The 13,178-nt window shown below is 36.3% G+C and overlaps 3 protein-coding genes across 4 annotated transcripts; 2 read left to right on the top strand and 1 right to left on the bottom strand.

Moving 5' to 3' along the window:
• Nucleotides 1-17: 17 nt before the first annotated feature.
• Nucleotides 18-4,270, top strand: LOC107269694 (V-type proton ATPase subunit H). 2 transcript variants are annotated; one of them, XM_015743838.2, is made up of 10 exons: nt 18-214; nt 415-496; nt 570-759; nt 983-1,201; nt 1,819-1,920; nt 2,385-2,590; nt 2,662-2,746; nt 2,839-3,245; nt 3,314-3,427; nt 3,517-4,270. In XM_015743838.2, exons 1-10 carry the CDS (start codon nt 157-159, stop codon nt 3,596-3,598), a joined length of 1,545 nt encoding a protein of 514 aa, XP_015599324.1. In that variant the 5' UTR covers nt 18-156; the 3' UTR covers nt 3,599-4,270. The 2 variants fall into 2 exon arrangements, with proteins under 2 accessions (XP_015599324.1, XP_015599325.1); XM_015743839.2 differs by lacking the exon at nt 1,819-1,920.
• LOC107269689 (DNA-directed RNA polymerase I subunit RPA2) lies at nt 4,266-8,974 on the bottom strand. Its single transcript, XM_015743832.2, has 15 exons — nt 8,650-8,974; nt 8,238-8,570; nt 7,935-8,174; nt 7,540-7,862; nt 7,213-7,472; nt 6,886-7,128; nt 6,534-6,811; nt 6,265-6,462; nt 6,080-6,187; nt 5,848-6,024; nt 5,570-5,784; nt 5,369-5,507; nt 5,149-5,305; nt 4,657-5,075; nt 4,266-4,580 (listed from the first exon to the last, which is right to left on the bottom strand). Exons 1-15 carry the CDS (start codon nt 8,716-8,718, stop codon nt 4,368-4,370), a joined length of 3,372 nt encoding a protein of 1,123 aa, XP_015599318.1. The 5' UTR covers nt 8,719-8,974; the 3' UTR covers nt 4,266-4,367.
• Nucleotides 8,975-9,088: 114 nt separating this feature from the next.
• Nucleotides 9,089-11,770, top strand: LOC107269691 (actin-related protein 5). The gene is made up of 7 exons (XM_015743835.2): nt 9,089-9,330; nt 9,426-9,740; nt 9,808-10,088; nt 10,169-10,387; nt 10,446-10,747; nt 10,817-10,997; nt 11,068-11,770. Exons 1-7 carry the CDS (start codon nt 9,228-9,230, stop codon nt 11,686-11,688), a joined length of 2,022 nt encoding a protein of 673 aa, XP_015599321.1. The 5' UTR covers nt 9,089-9,227; the 3' UTR covers nt 11,689-11,770.
• Nucleotides 11,771-13,178: the final 1,408 nt, after the last annotated feature.

The raw sequence follows: 13,178 nt of genomic DNA, 5'->3' as shown, positions 1-13,178 counted from the left end.
CCAATCGTCGATCTCGTGATTGAGCAGCTGAGCAGTATTAAAAGCGTAGAAGAAACGGAGTAGAGCAGTGCCCTGATTTTCGTTGAAAAGTTGTGAGACGCCTGTTAGGGCGGTAAATTGTTAAAAAAGAAAAGGAGTCAGCAATAAACATTAATTATGGCGGACCGTGCAGCCATAAAAGATATCATTCCGGCCTTGCCGGATGAGAAAATAGGTAATTATATGCACCTGATATACTTGTTACAATATAGAGCCCCTCCCACTATCGCAATTTTGTCACGAGCATTTTTCGCTTTTTATAGGATTGTACTTTACAGACACTTTAAACTTCTATAAGAATCATTCTTACAATTAGTTGATGTGTACTTGACGTATTTGTATTATTGATTGATTATGTCATTTTTCACATTCCAGATATGCTTGCTGCTACTAGTATTCTGCAACAGCAAGCTGCTGATATTAGGAATCAGAGAATTAATTGGCAATCATATCTCCAGTGAGAATTCGCAATCTTCTTTTGATATGATATTGAAGATTTTGTTGGTTTACCTCTTTTATTTTGATATTAGGTCTCAAATGATTTCTAAAGAAGATTATGACTTCATTGTGGCCTTTGATACCAGTGATACTGCTACACGTGAAGCTAAATTGAAAGAAAATCCCAATCAAGCTGCTAAAACCTTCTTAAATTTGTTGGGTCATGTTTCTAAGGACCAGACGATTCAATACATCCTGACCATGATAGATGACATGTTACAGGTATTAAGTTCATTGGATTACCTTTCCTTCTTGAGATTTATAGATTGGCAAAAATAACACTGACTAATTCGCGGATAACATTATATTTTTCGATAAATTTCATATACTGGAATATCTATCTCAAACACACTACCTGAAAAAAGCAAACAGTGAATCACTTTGTATAAAATATAAATTATACATATGGTATATATATAGACATATCAAAATATTTAAATAATAGGAGGACCGTAGCCGCGTTGAAATTTTCCGCGAACATTCCTCTCGTAAACGTGAGTCTGTCTGGGGACCATTCCTGAACCTGCTGAACCGTCAGGATGGTTTTATAATGAACATGACTTCACGTATCATCGCAAAGTTAGCATGTTGGAGTCATGAACTCATGGAAAAAACCGACCTTCAGTTCTATCTGACTTGGCTTAAGGATCAATTGAAACTTCACGTAAGTACCAATGATATTAATGTATGTTGCATGCATGAAAGACAACATATTGAATTATCTTATTTATCAATAGGTATCTCTTTATTTTTCTCCATTTTTTGTTTTCTATACAAGGCACATAAGATAAACTTATTCACGTTGGATTCAATATTAATCCATTCTTATGTTTCAGGATTGTAGTTTTCATACTGTATTCAATTAACATTAGTATTAGTTGTAGTCTAACCGAATAGTCATTATGCTTCCTTTTGCATGCTTCTACAGCTTGTCCTTTGCTTTTGCATAATTGTACCAAGTGCTTTAGCCTATACCTCCTAAAAAATACCAAGACAGTCAAGTTGATAAGCAATCATTAATAATATCCATCAATTAAAAAAAAATAAAGATTTTCGAGTGGACTAATATTCTTAATTTATGCCAACTGGTTGGTTGCACAAGATTCATGTTCCTGAGCATAGTCTCAATGTTCTGAAATATTCTGTTAAAAATACAACGACGGAGCACATCAATGTTGCTTCTATGCGAGGGTGTGGGTTTAGATAAAAGGGAAATGAAAAACTTTTTTTTTCGAGATCATTTAAGTTCAATCCCAGAGGATCAATCGAGTGGGTTTTTAGTTTGAGGCCCTACAAGAGGCAAGCTTGCATGCGGAGGTAGTGCAGGACATCACACCCGACGAGTCCGGGGAGGCCAATGAGCTGCGCGAATTGCTCAACCCGGTTGGTTTTGTAACAACTCATCATAACATCTGTAATCCCTCTTATAAAGTTATCTATTTCACATGTCTTCATTGTATCAAGACTGTCAAACCGGTTTTGGGTTAATTGATTCAAGTTTAAAGTTGAAGAAACTGTGAAAAAGTTTACTGAACCAGTGCCGAACGCTGGTATCATAAAATATGCTATACACTTATTTTCTAGTAGTCACTTAACACTTTTACAAATTGTGCACAATGATATATTAGTACTGTAGATATACAAGAAATATTTATGTAGGAGATAAGTGGCATGTTTATTTTCTATATATTTTTTATTGTTTAATTACTGGAGTGGAGTGTAATGTCCTTTTTACAGGTACATTGATTATCTTCTAAATTATCACTCACAATGCCACGTGCCCAATAGAGAATGTTGAGGAATCTGTGTGAACTACTGGTATTTTATTATTTAAATTTCTGGTACAGAATAACGAGTACATCCAATCAGTAGCGAGATGCCTGCAAATGATGCTGCGCATCGACGAGTACCGTTTTGCTTTTGTATCTGTGGACGGTATCTCTACCCTGCTGAGTGTCCTGTCAGGAAGAGTCAACTTCCAAGTGCAATATCAACTGATCTTCTGTTTATGGGTCCTGACGTTCAATCCTCTGCTCGCTGAGAAGATGAATAAGTACGGATTACCTTGGATCTACTAATCTCTGAATGATATTAGGAATATAGTTTTATTCAAATATTTCTCAGGTTCAACGTTATTCCCATTCTTGCTGATATCCTGAGCGACTCTGTCAAGGAGAAAGTAACCCGCATCATCCTCGCTGTCTTCAGAGTGAGCAATTTTATGAATTATAGCATTTACCATACAATATCCTTGAAACGATCATATTGGAGTGTAACGATGTTCCTGTCCTTGCATTGCAGAATCTGATTGAGAAGGTCGAGGATGGCCAAGTTGCCAAGGAGCACTGCATCGCCATGGTACAGTGCAAAGTAATGAAGCAAATTTCCATACTGGAACAACGCAAACTCGACGATGAGGATATAACCGAGGATATCGAGTTCCTGAACGACAAGCTTCAGGCATCCGTACAGGATTTGAGTTCCTTTGACGAGTATTCAACCGAGGTAAAGTCAGGACGACTTGAATGGACTCCCGTTCACAAATCTGGGAAATTCTGGCGTGAAAATGCTAGTCGTCTTAACGAGAAGAATTACGAACTTCTACGTATCCTGGTCCATCTCCTCGAGACTAGCAAGGATGCTTTGGTCCTGAGTGTCGCCAGTTTCGACATTGGAGAATATGTCAGACACTATCCCCGTGGCAAACAGTATGTTTTACATTAATTTTTCTTTACTTATAACCGTATCATCTCTACAAACTCTTATGTTTTTATAGTATTATTGAACAACTGGGTGGAAAACAACGTGTTATGCAGCTTCTTGGCCACGAGGATCCCAATGTACGATACGAGGCACTTATCGCTGTACAGAAACTAATGGTGCACAACTGGTACGTCACGACAAAATCAAAATTCATATATAGAAACAATAGTATATACTTGTAAAATTCAATTGTCTCATTGTGTCATTTCTAAACAGGGAATATCTTGGCAAGCAGCTAGAGAAGGAGCAGACTAGTGCTCCTGGTGCACCAGGGTCGCAAGTTCCTGCCAAAGCATAGATTACTGATACTAGCACGACCGACGTCTCCACCCTGAGTTACCCTGAAAATGTTTCCTGACTGGTACTCTCCGAAAGCTTATTTATTTATATCGTTTATCTTTGCGCGAGACCCATATTCATAAAAAAAATCGTCAGGCCTTGCCAAATTATTCAATGTAATTCGACGACTACATTCCATTTTATTTCTCAACTATCTTCTCTTCGCGCCATGATACGAGTATATCTACATGAAAGATTTTACGATCAAAGGTAAACGATATAGTATTACAAGATTAATGTGTAAAAAGCACAATGGCTACCCGGAATATTAAAGAAACACAAATTATCAGTCCATACAGATTAGCCGGTCTGTCGTTATCATATACATTTCTAACGTTACAAGCGAATTAAAAAAATTAAATAAAGCAATTCATTCACTTCTGATATTCGATGTTACTTCGAAAAAAAAGTATTAAAACAATTGTTATGTACATACGCGTAAATAATTTAGTTATAAATATACATATATGTATGTGTATGTATATATATATATACACACATCTATTTGGCTAGTGATGTAACGCAAATGGTGATTGTGTCATGTAATTATGCTCCTGTAAGTAGAACATGAAGGATTCGATTGTAAAGCAACATTGAGAAAAAAAGAAATAAAATAGCATAACAGGTTAAATTTCGGCGGATTTATTTTACAATTAATTGTGTGTAACAGGTAAATGAAGACTATAATAAAACAAGATGTCCATTCATGTGTATCTTCTGTACAAGAACTATTTCTTCGTAAAGGTCAGTTTTATGTTTATGTTGCACGAAGTCAGCTGTGTCACCAGGTAACGGAATATGTAAGGGATGTCAATTTCGCCGACAATACCGTCGTCACCACAGAGACGACATCTCATCCTCTTCTCACCCATTCCGGTCTTATTTACTATTAATTCGATTACTGGTCCCAACAACGTTCCACATTTTTGACAGACCAGAGCCTTTAAATTGATAGCGAGCATTAGTTTTTTTACCGAATTGAATACTTGCTTTAAAATTTACATTTCGTACACTCACCGTAGTCTTGTCAGAACAATGGAAAAGTCTGTCCTGTAACAGGAAGGAACAGCCGTGCGATATCAAGGAGTCACGTTCCATCTCTCCAAATCGTACACCACCTCCTCTTCGGCGACCCTTTATCGGTTGTCTAGTCAACACGTCAATAGGTCCTGTACTTCTTACTTGCCACTTGTCTGATACCATATGGCGTAGTCTTTGATAATGAACAACGCCAAAGAATATATCAGCTTTCATTTCACGACCGTCCAAACCTGAGTACATTTTCTCTGTGCCATAGTAATTGTATCCACCCTGTTCAAGTAATTTACCAAAATATTCTACAGCCGTATCTTCTTCAGAAAATCTAAATGGAGTCGCATCGTGGACAAGGCCGTGCAGTGCTGCTGACTTGCCTGCCATTACTTCGATCATCATAGCTGTAAACGGATTTAATGACGTAGTTATTCGACTCGTAAAAAATAACATTTTGTGTCTTTTAATTAGACTTACCAATTGTCATTCGACTAGGGAATCCATGAGGGTTGAACACGATATCCGGTATTAGGCCAGTTTCGGTGAAGGGTAAATCTTCAGCTGGCCATTTTTGGGAACAAATACCTTTCTGACCAGCACGAGATGCGAATTTGTCGCCGACGCTTGGATTACGCTGCAAGTTTTAAGAATTTAATGGAGATTTCAACATATTGCATTATTATTATAGTGTACTTACAGGTATGCGTAATGTTATACAGGCTCTTCTAGGTATATGTTGCTGGAGACTTCCACATAGCCTTATGTTATCAACGTACGCATTTTCCTTTCCACGATATTTTCCTACGACATAATGAGACTGATCCGCGTCATAGTAACTGAAAAATAAATTAATATTTATCATAAAACACATCCTAAACTTCTAAATAGTGCTAAGTACCTGTAATAAGGTTCGCCACTTTGTAAGAGAGATCCAGGGTGAGGTAAACCATCCTCATCCAATTTTTCAGCCAGATGCACTTTTTCAGGATCTCGTGCAAAAAAGCTCTTTTGATTTTTCAAGTCTATGAATTCAGATTTATAAATCATTCCATGCGCAAAGCCTCGCTCATACGCTGATTTATTTATTATCATAGCGTCCTCCATGTCATAACCCTGAGAAATTCTTATGATAATAAATAATTTCATTGAAAGAATAGCTAAACTTATATTACGTACTGTGTATGAAATAACAGCCACTATAGCATTTGTTCCCATTGCAAAATTATCCAAATTTATATTGTCATGATGCACTGGTCTAAATAAAGGTGTAGCAGGTGTTTGCAACCTATATAATTTTGTTTCTGATTGTAGTTGCCAAGTATGACAAGGAGTGCCCATTGTTTGTTTACCCATCTTGAAATAAAACATATATTAAATCTGTATTTTTAATTAATTTATAAAAACATACCTGACACTGGTACATGTTCCGGGGACTCTGATTGCAGTCAGGCATTGGAATAAGACAGGCTAGATTACTGAGGAAACCTATTTTCGATAACTCCTGATGAGTAGTCAACTACATAAAAAAATACAATACCATAATTAGATAGTTGATCAATAATACTATTTTAATTGTAATTAAGCAATGCTTACACCATTGTATGCTTCTTCTGGTGTAACACAAATGTTCATATAAATTTGTTCAAAAGTACCAATATATTCAATTTTTTTAACAGCCAGATTTAATACAGGTCTCATCATACGTGTGGGACCAGTAAATAAAAAAAGCCCAGAATATTGGGAGGTTACATTTTTCTTAGGCACCAAAACTATTTCCATGGTAGAAGGTATCTGCAATATAAATTTTTCTATAAAATAATTAAAAACATATTCTTTTGAAATATGGGTATTAAAAGACTTACAGTTTTCCCACTGATTTTTAGTAGTCGCAGCCTATCAGCCAGTCTGCCTATTATGTTATGTTCAATTTTCCCTACAATCTTTCCATCCAGCATCACAGTATATGCGTTTTCTATTTTTGAAGCAACTCCAAAAGGTAACATTCCCAAATCCAGTAAAACTGTCAGTATATTGGATTTCAATTTTGGATCTGGATGCTTTGTTACAATACAATTCATAGTTAAATGATTGAGAAGACCACAGGGTGCGCCATCGGGTGTATGGACAGGACAGATAAATCCTGAATCCGATTAAATTTTCATATAAGAAACATATAGATGATTTGGAAAATATTTCATTAAATTTAAAAATTACCCCAGGCGTCAGGTAATAATTGTCTAGCTTCTGTAGTCCTCATCTCCTGGAAGAAGGATCCTCTATGAATGGCACGGAAGTGACTCATGTATCTCATTCTGTTAATATTCTCAGCGACGATGGAGAGTCCAGAGGATTGCATTAAACCTAAACCCGTGTTTGACTTTATATTTCCTGTGGCAAGAAAATTTTCCATCTGCGATTCAAATGAGCCACAATGTTTCATTGCGTTTGACATTTCACCTGTTGGTCAATTTTTAATCAGGTTATAGAATTAAAATAATAACAATTTTTATATTTTTGGCACTCCTGGAAGAAATTACTTACCGAATGTTAGATTGTAGTTGATACCCTTGCTTCTGATGCGTTTTATAATGGCCATACGAAGACCAACAAGCCAGGAGTACATTTTTTCTTTAAGTACTTGTAAGTATAAATGACCACCCAAGAGGCACTCCTGCATCATAACTGCATCAGCACCCTCAGCAAGACATTTGTTGTCGGCTAATGCAAATAGTTTTTGTGTCATGAAGATTAGCAGGTTAAATTTATCCTCAGGATCGTCCAGGTGAATGGCTAAACAGTGTCTGGAAATGTAGTTATGATATAGAACTTATTGGTCAAGAAAATATATTTCATTTTAAAGTTACGTACTTAATAATGAAGTCACAAATTTGAGAATCTGTAAACTCCTGTGGTAACTCAAAGAATTTTACTCTGAACATTTTTCCGATATATGCTTTGCACTCTTCATGAGTATGCAGACCTTCTTCATGTACTGCACGCAACATATTTAGGATGCATCCTTTGTAACGAAGATCATCCTCGCATCCGCATATCAACTGACTGAAGATATATTTGTCAGACACATTAATGAGACATTTCAACATAAGAATCAGAGGAATATAGTAGAGCACTTTTCTATGTGAGAACATTAATTTTGCAGAGCCATCCAATACATAGTGCAAAGTATTATTCTGTAGAATTGAAAAAAAAATTAGATCCAGATAAAGCTTGATGTTGATGATTATCCTAAAGTATTAGTTTACCGAGGAAGTATTATCATCCCTAACACTTCTGAGGAGAAGACCTAAATCACTGAATTGAGATCCTCGTTGCTTCCAACTGGATCGTTTGATCGCTATTGGATAGTTTCTCCGAGTCATCAGTAACATTCTGATAAGCCTTTCATGTCCTTTGATAATAAAATATCCACCCCATTCTTCTTCATGTTCACCATGAGCAACTAATTCCTTAGGACTCATTGCAGTCAAATGACATCTATTGGACTGTAAATATCTATTGTCATAAAGCAAATTCATACAATAAAATATTCCAAGAAAAGTGGCTACCTTGATCATAATAGGAACTTCTCCCATTTCTCTATTGATACTTTCTTGCTGTTGTCCATTAATTGACCAGCCAATTTTTGCAATTAGCTTTCCTTTATACGTAGCACCTCTTTGCCGACATTCTGTAGGATATATCTGATAGGTTTTAATTCCAATTGTACCAGTAGGTACACTGGGATTACCAATACTTGCATCTTCTATCCACAATACTACTTTATCATCATTTGGAAGTGTCAAGTATACTGGTACCAATTCCTTTATAGATTCTTTTAAGCCATCCTCCAGCATATAATTGAAAGAATCAACATGTGGACTTCCTAGACTTTCCAAGAGCTAAAATTCCAGATACCAAGCTAGGTTACATGTTCATATTACAGCTACGATATGATACAAATAAATTGTAAATTATTACCAGATTTTGCTTTTCACGAGGAACCCCAAAATCTAGAGTTGCGTTACTCAACCTTGGCTCAGTTAACATTTTTAATGAAATTATTTACACAACTACTGTACGACAGATTCGAAACACGTGCATTTAAACGGAGTATAACACTGTAATAAGGTTTTATATGTATCATCAAACACACTATTGCTAGTTCCTTTTATGATAACCTGGGCTATTATTCTGTTATTATATTTTTTAAATATTCTTATATATTATTAATTAAAGCTTTGATGAAATTTCTTTATTACACATTGTGTTTAATTACATTCAACCGGTCCAAAACTTTACTTTTGAAGCTGCGCCACTGTTGACACGGAAAATAGTGGGGTTAAAATGAGCTGGTCGGTAAAAATGAGCCAATCAACTAAGCGCGATATTCCTCTTTTACAACGCTTTTACACTACGTATATGCCATTATTATGAATGCCATTATACGCTAGATCATAACGGCGTAAACAACAAGGGACCACTTTAGAATCTGTACAGTTGCTGCTCCAAAAAAGGTTTTATAAAAAAAAGGAAGAAAGGCTCTTGATTCGTACATAATGGATATACTTGAATTAAAAGATGTCAAAGCTGTGGCAGATATTATTCACACATATTCTGAAAAAGTAAAAACTGAATCAACACCCTTGGTAATTGATAATGGTATGTCTCTAACCTTTATATATATATATTGATTTCCAACGTTAGGTTTATAATCCTGAATAAGATTTAATTAACAACTATATTCTATCCTATAGGATCCTATAATTGTAGAGTGGGCTGGGCTACTGAAAAGGAACCTCAATTGATATTTAAAAATCTTATAGCAAAGCCAAGAAAGGAGCGTGGCAAGAAAGATGGAGAGTTGCAAGTTGGAAATGATATTGCAAATATTGAAGCAGTACGATTTCAATTGAAAACACAATTTGACAGAAATGTTGTAACGCACTTTGAAGCACAAGAGCAGATATTTGATTACACATTTATGCATATGGGTATTGGTACAGAGGGATCAGTGGATCATCCTATAATCTTAACAGAAGCATTTCTCAATCCTAATTATTCAAGGAATTGTAAGCTTCAGATTCTGAAGACAATTTTAATCATTTATTATATAAAATTAATCAAATTAATTTTCAGTAATGGCAGAACTTCTCTTTGAATGTTATAATATACCTTCAATAGCATATGGTGTAGATTGTCTATTCTCTTATCAACATAATAATTGTGCCTCAGATGGCCTTATTGTTAGCATTGGATATCACACAACTCATATAATACCAGTACTCGATGGCAAAGTGGATCCTGTCAATGCCAGAAGAATTAACGTTGGTGGATACCATATAATATCCTACATGCACAGATTGCTTCAATTAAAATATCCTGTTCATGTAAATGCCATCACACCAAGTCGTGCCGAAGTCAGTATTCCATAAAGTGCACAATAATGCAAGAATATATTCTTACAATGGCAGAAAAAATTTACTTTATGTCCTTCTAGGAATTGATTCACGAACATTCCGTAATCGCTTTGGATTATCAGGATGAGATTTCTAAATGGGCTGACCCAGATCATTATGATATGAATGTTTTAAGGGTTCAGTTGCCTTATGTTGCTCCAACTAGTACACCAGGATTATCTGTCGAGCAGCAAAAAGAGAGGAAACGCGAATTGGCCCGTCGACTTATGGAGATTAATGCTAGGAAACGAGAAGAAAGAGTAAATATTTGTACAAGTCTCCTAATAGGTCCATTCGTTATTAACCGACTGTTCACAGCTTGCAGAAGATGAGGAGCAATTGAATCAACTGTTAGCTGTTCAGGATCTCCTTGAGGAGGGTGAAACAGAGGAATTTTACCAAGCGCTAAAAACTTACTCCCTTGCAAATGAGGCGGATCTGATAAAAATGATAAATAATCTCCAAGCAAAAATTGAGCGTACCAGACAAAAAATAGTAGCTGCGAATTCGCAGGAGGAAAATATCGTAATCGAAGATCAAAAACCAAAGATCAAGTCAAGTCTACAACCCAAAGATCAACAGGACTTTGATGAATGGATCGCCGGTGTCCGTAAAAAGAGGTATAATATATTAATTACTCCGACGTATCATCGATTATCAAAATATAAAATAATTAATATAAATTATAGACAAGAGATCTTGGACAAGCGTTTAGCCAAAAGGCAGCGCAGACAAGACATGGCAAAGCGAAGAACAGCCGCTGCACAAGAAAGGATGCGAATAATAAGTCAATTAGCCAGAAAGGAGAAGCGTGATGATGATTTCGGTATGAGAGATGAAGATTGGGACGTGTACAAAGTGATAAACCGAGTAAGCATAGATATATTTATAATTTTTTTTGTAAATGAATTCAAACTAACGTAATAACTTCGACATTTAGGAAGGAGGCGATTCAGACTCAGAATTAGAGCAAGAAAAACTGCTGGAATTGGAAGATGTCCTGCGTCATCATGATCCTGAATTCGACGGCGCGGGTTCATCAGTTCCATTGATACCTGGTGAAACTCACCAACTCCACGTAGGACTAGAACGTTTAAGGGCTCCTGAGCTTTTATTCCAACCATCCATGATCGGTTCTGTGGAGGCAGGCATAGCTGAGACAATAGAATACGTACTGAAACGTTACTCGATAGAGCAGCAAATGCGTCTAGTGGGAAACGTGTTCCTGACCGGTGGACCAGCATCCTTTCCAGGTCTTCTGGAGAGATTAACACGTGAGCTTCGTGAGATTAGACCATTTATGTCCAGCTTCCAACTGAACATAGCCAAGAATACTAGTCTTGATGCGTGGTACGGTGCCAGAGATTTTGGACTGAATGGTAACCTCTCAGAGTACCTGGTGACTAGAAAGGAATACGAGGAGAAGGGTGGTGAGTACCTGAAGGAACATACGTCGAGTAATACTTTTGCAAAGTCTCCGGATCCGCTTCCAATGATTCAAGTACCGGCGGCCTCAGAAATAATAGTGGAGGACGCAATAGTAGACGTAGAAATGGAATAGAGATACAAAACAATTATTGTATTGTTAACTCTTTTCGCCCTTCTCGTTAGCACAATAAAACAAACGATCTTTTGTCCATGGATATCTACTTTATTACACAAGTGTTCTCGTTTATTCATGACATTACGAACAAACTACATTGTAGCTTGTTTTCCCGTTGAGAATGTACAGCTCTCAGTTATATCTCTTATCCTGTTTGACCATCCAGAGACAATTATGCGGGTGTTTATTTTTTTGTAATTTTTTTTATTTAATCGAGATAATTATGTTCGTTTAGGTGGCCTAAAAAAATGTGAAAGTGATCCCTCACGCTAGCGTTTAAGTCTGTCTACAACGACCTCGGTGTAGCTCCTACCTCATCCTCCTCGTCGAACATCATCTCCCTACCAAATAGGTCCACGGCTTAAACCTAACATCACAATGTAATATACTGAAAAAATATCATTGGACCTTATAAAACGTACGGCCCTTTAATAACTAGCATCCGTGATCATTTTATGATCCATCCACGTTGTTAGTTGTCAGTATTATAAGAGCTGTCAATAGCGAGAACCCAAAAGACGTCCATTTAATTGGACCAAAAGTAAAATAAAATAAAAAGGAAAGCTGTAATGAGCCAGGACTTTCGACTTGAAAACAAAAAGACATTTACAAGCATCAAGCAAGGACGTCGCGCAGTCCAGTCTTTCCTCAATTCGCTTTAACAGTGACATTGACACATGACGTATACCGTTATACACATCCAACAGTAAAAAAGTCCATCGCAAGATGCTCGTCGCTACCGAATCTACTTAATACAACGAATCTTAATTTAAATAATATTCTTTATAATTATCACAGGATGAGGTCGCTGCAGGTCAACAATTCGCTAATGTTCGAAAGAATAGATTTCTTTATCTTTTTTATCTTCTTCTTCATTTTCTCCCTTAAAACGCCTTTTTTTCTTTTTCCACCTTTTTTCCCCTCTCCATGTAGCACGTTTTTTTTTTCACCCACATCATTTTTCATTTTTTAAATTTATTTCACAATTCTTTCTCCTCTTTGTTATTGTTCTCACGTGCATCGCGTCCGGTCCATATTGTTCGCGCGTTCCGTTCCAAAACAGTTTTTGCGATAAAGAATACACAGTACAGTATATCATTTTTATCATAAAATTGAGGTAGAATCCAATTTGAAGAATAAGATTTCTCTGAAAGGTGCTAAAAGTGAGGGTACTTCCATAATGGTAAAGCTTATTAGACTAATTAAAAGTATACGTAGCATTATTATATTGTAATAATGTAATAATAATTCATTAATTCAATAATTAATCAATAATTAGTACAACAATGGTTAATGTTCAGTAATATAATGGGAGGGTGTATGTATATATAATCGTTACTGATAAGGTAATTAGAGTCGAGAGGATCGATGTCTATGGAGAGCTGGTGGATGAAGAAAATCGCACTGCAAGGAAGAAAAGTGTGTGAGGGGGGGGGGGGGGGGGGGGG

The sequence above is a fragment of the Cephus cinctus genome, unplaced genomic scaffold (assembly GCF_000341935.2).
Source record: "Cephus cinctus unplaced genomic scaffold, Ccin1 Ccin1_scaffold0689, whole genome shotgun sequence".
Classification (NCBI taxonomy): Eukaryota; Metazoa; Arthropoda; class Insecta; order Hymenoptera; family Cephidae; genus Cephus; species Cephus cinctus.
This window is presented reverse-complemented; position numbering and strand designations above follow the sequence as displayed.

Bases quoted from the DNA above. Each gene is read 5' to 3' on its own strand.
- LOC107269694 (XM_015743838.2), top strand. From the start codon at position 157: ATGGCGGACCGTGCAGCCATAAAAGATATCATTCCGGCCTTGCCGGAT. The intron at 1,202-1,818 runs GTAAGTACCAAT...GTGGGTTTTTAG, and splicing joins AGGATCAATTGAAACTTCAC to TTTGAGGCCCTACAAGAGGC. The intron at 2,591-2,661 runs GTACGGATTACC...AATATTTCTCAG, and splicing joins CTCGCTGAGAAGATGAATAA to GTTCAACGTTATTCCCATTC.
- LOC107269689 (XM_015743832.2), bottom strand. From the start codon at position 8,718: ATGTTAACTGAGCCAAGGTTGAGTAACGCAACTCTAGATTTTGGGGTT. The intron at 5,306-5,368 runs GTAAGTACACTA...TAAAACTTGCAG, and splicing joins GTATAACATTACGCATACCT to CGTAATCCAAGCGTCGGCGA. The intron at 4,581-4,656 runs GTGAGTGTACGA...ATCAATTTAAAG, and splicing joins ATTGTTCTGACAAGACTACG to GCTCTGGTCTGTCAAAAATG.
- LOC107269691 (XM_015743835.2), top strand. From the start codon at position 9,228: ATGGATATACTTGAATTAAAAGATGTCAAAGCTGTGGCAGATATTATT. The intron at 9,331-9,425 runs GTATGTCTCTAA...TCTATCCTATAG, and splicing joins ACCCTTGGTAATTGATAATG to GATCCTATAATTGTAGAGTG. The intron at 10,089-10,168 runs GTCAGTATTCCA...ATGTCCTTCTAG, and splicing joins TCACACCAAGTCGTGCCGAA to GAATTGATTCACGAACATTC.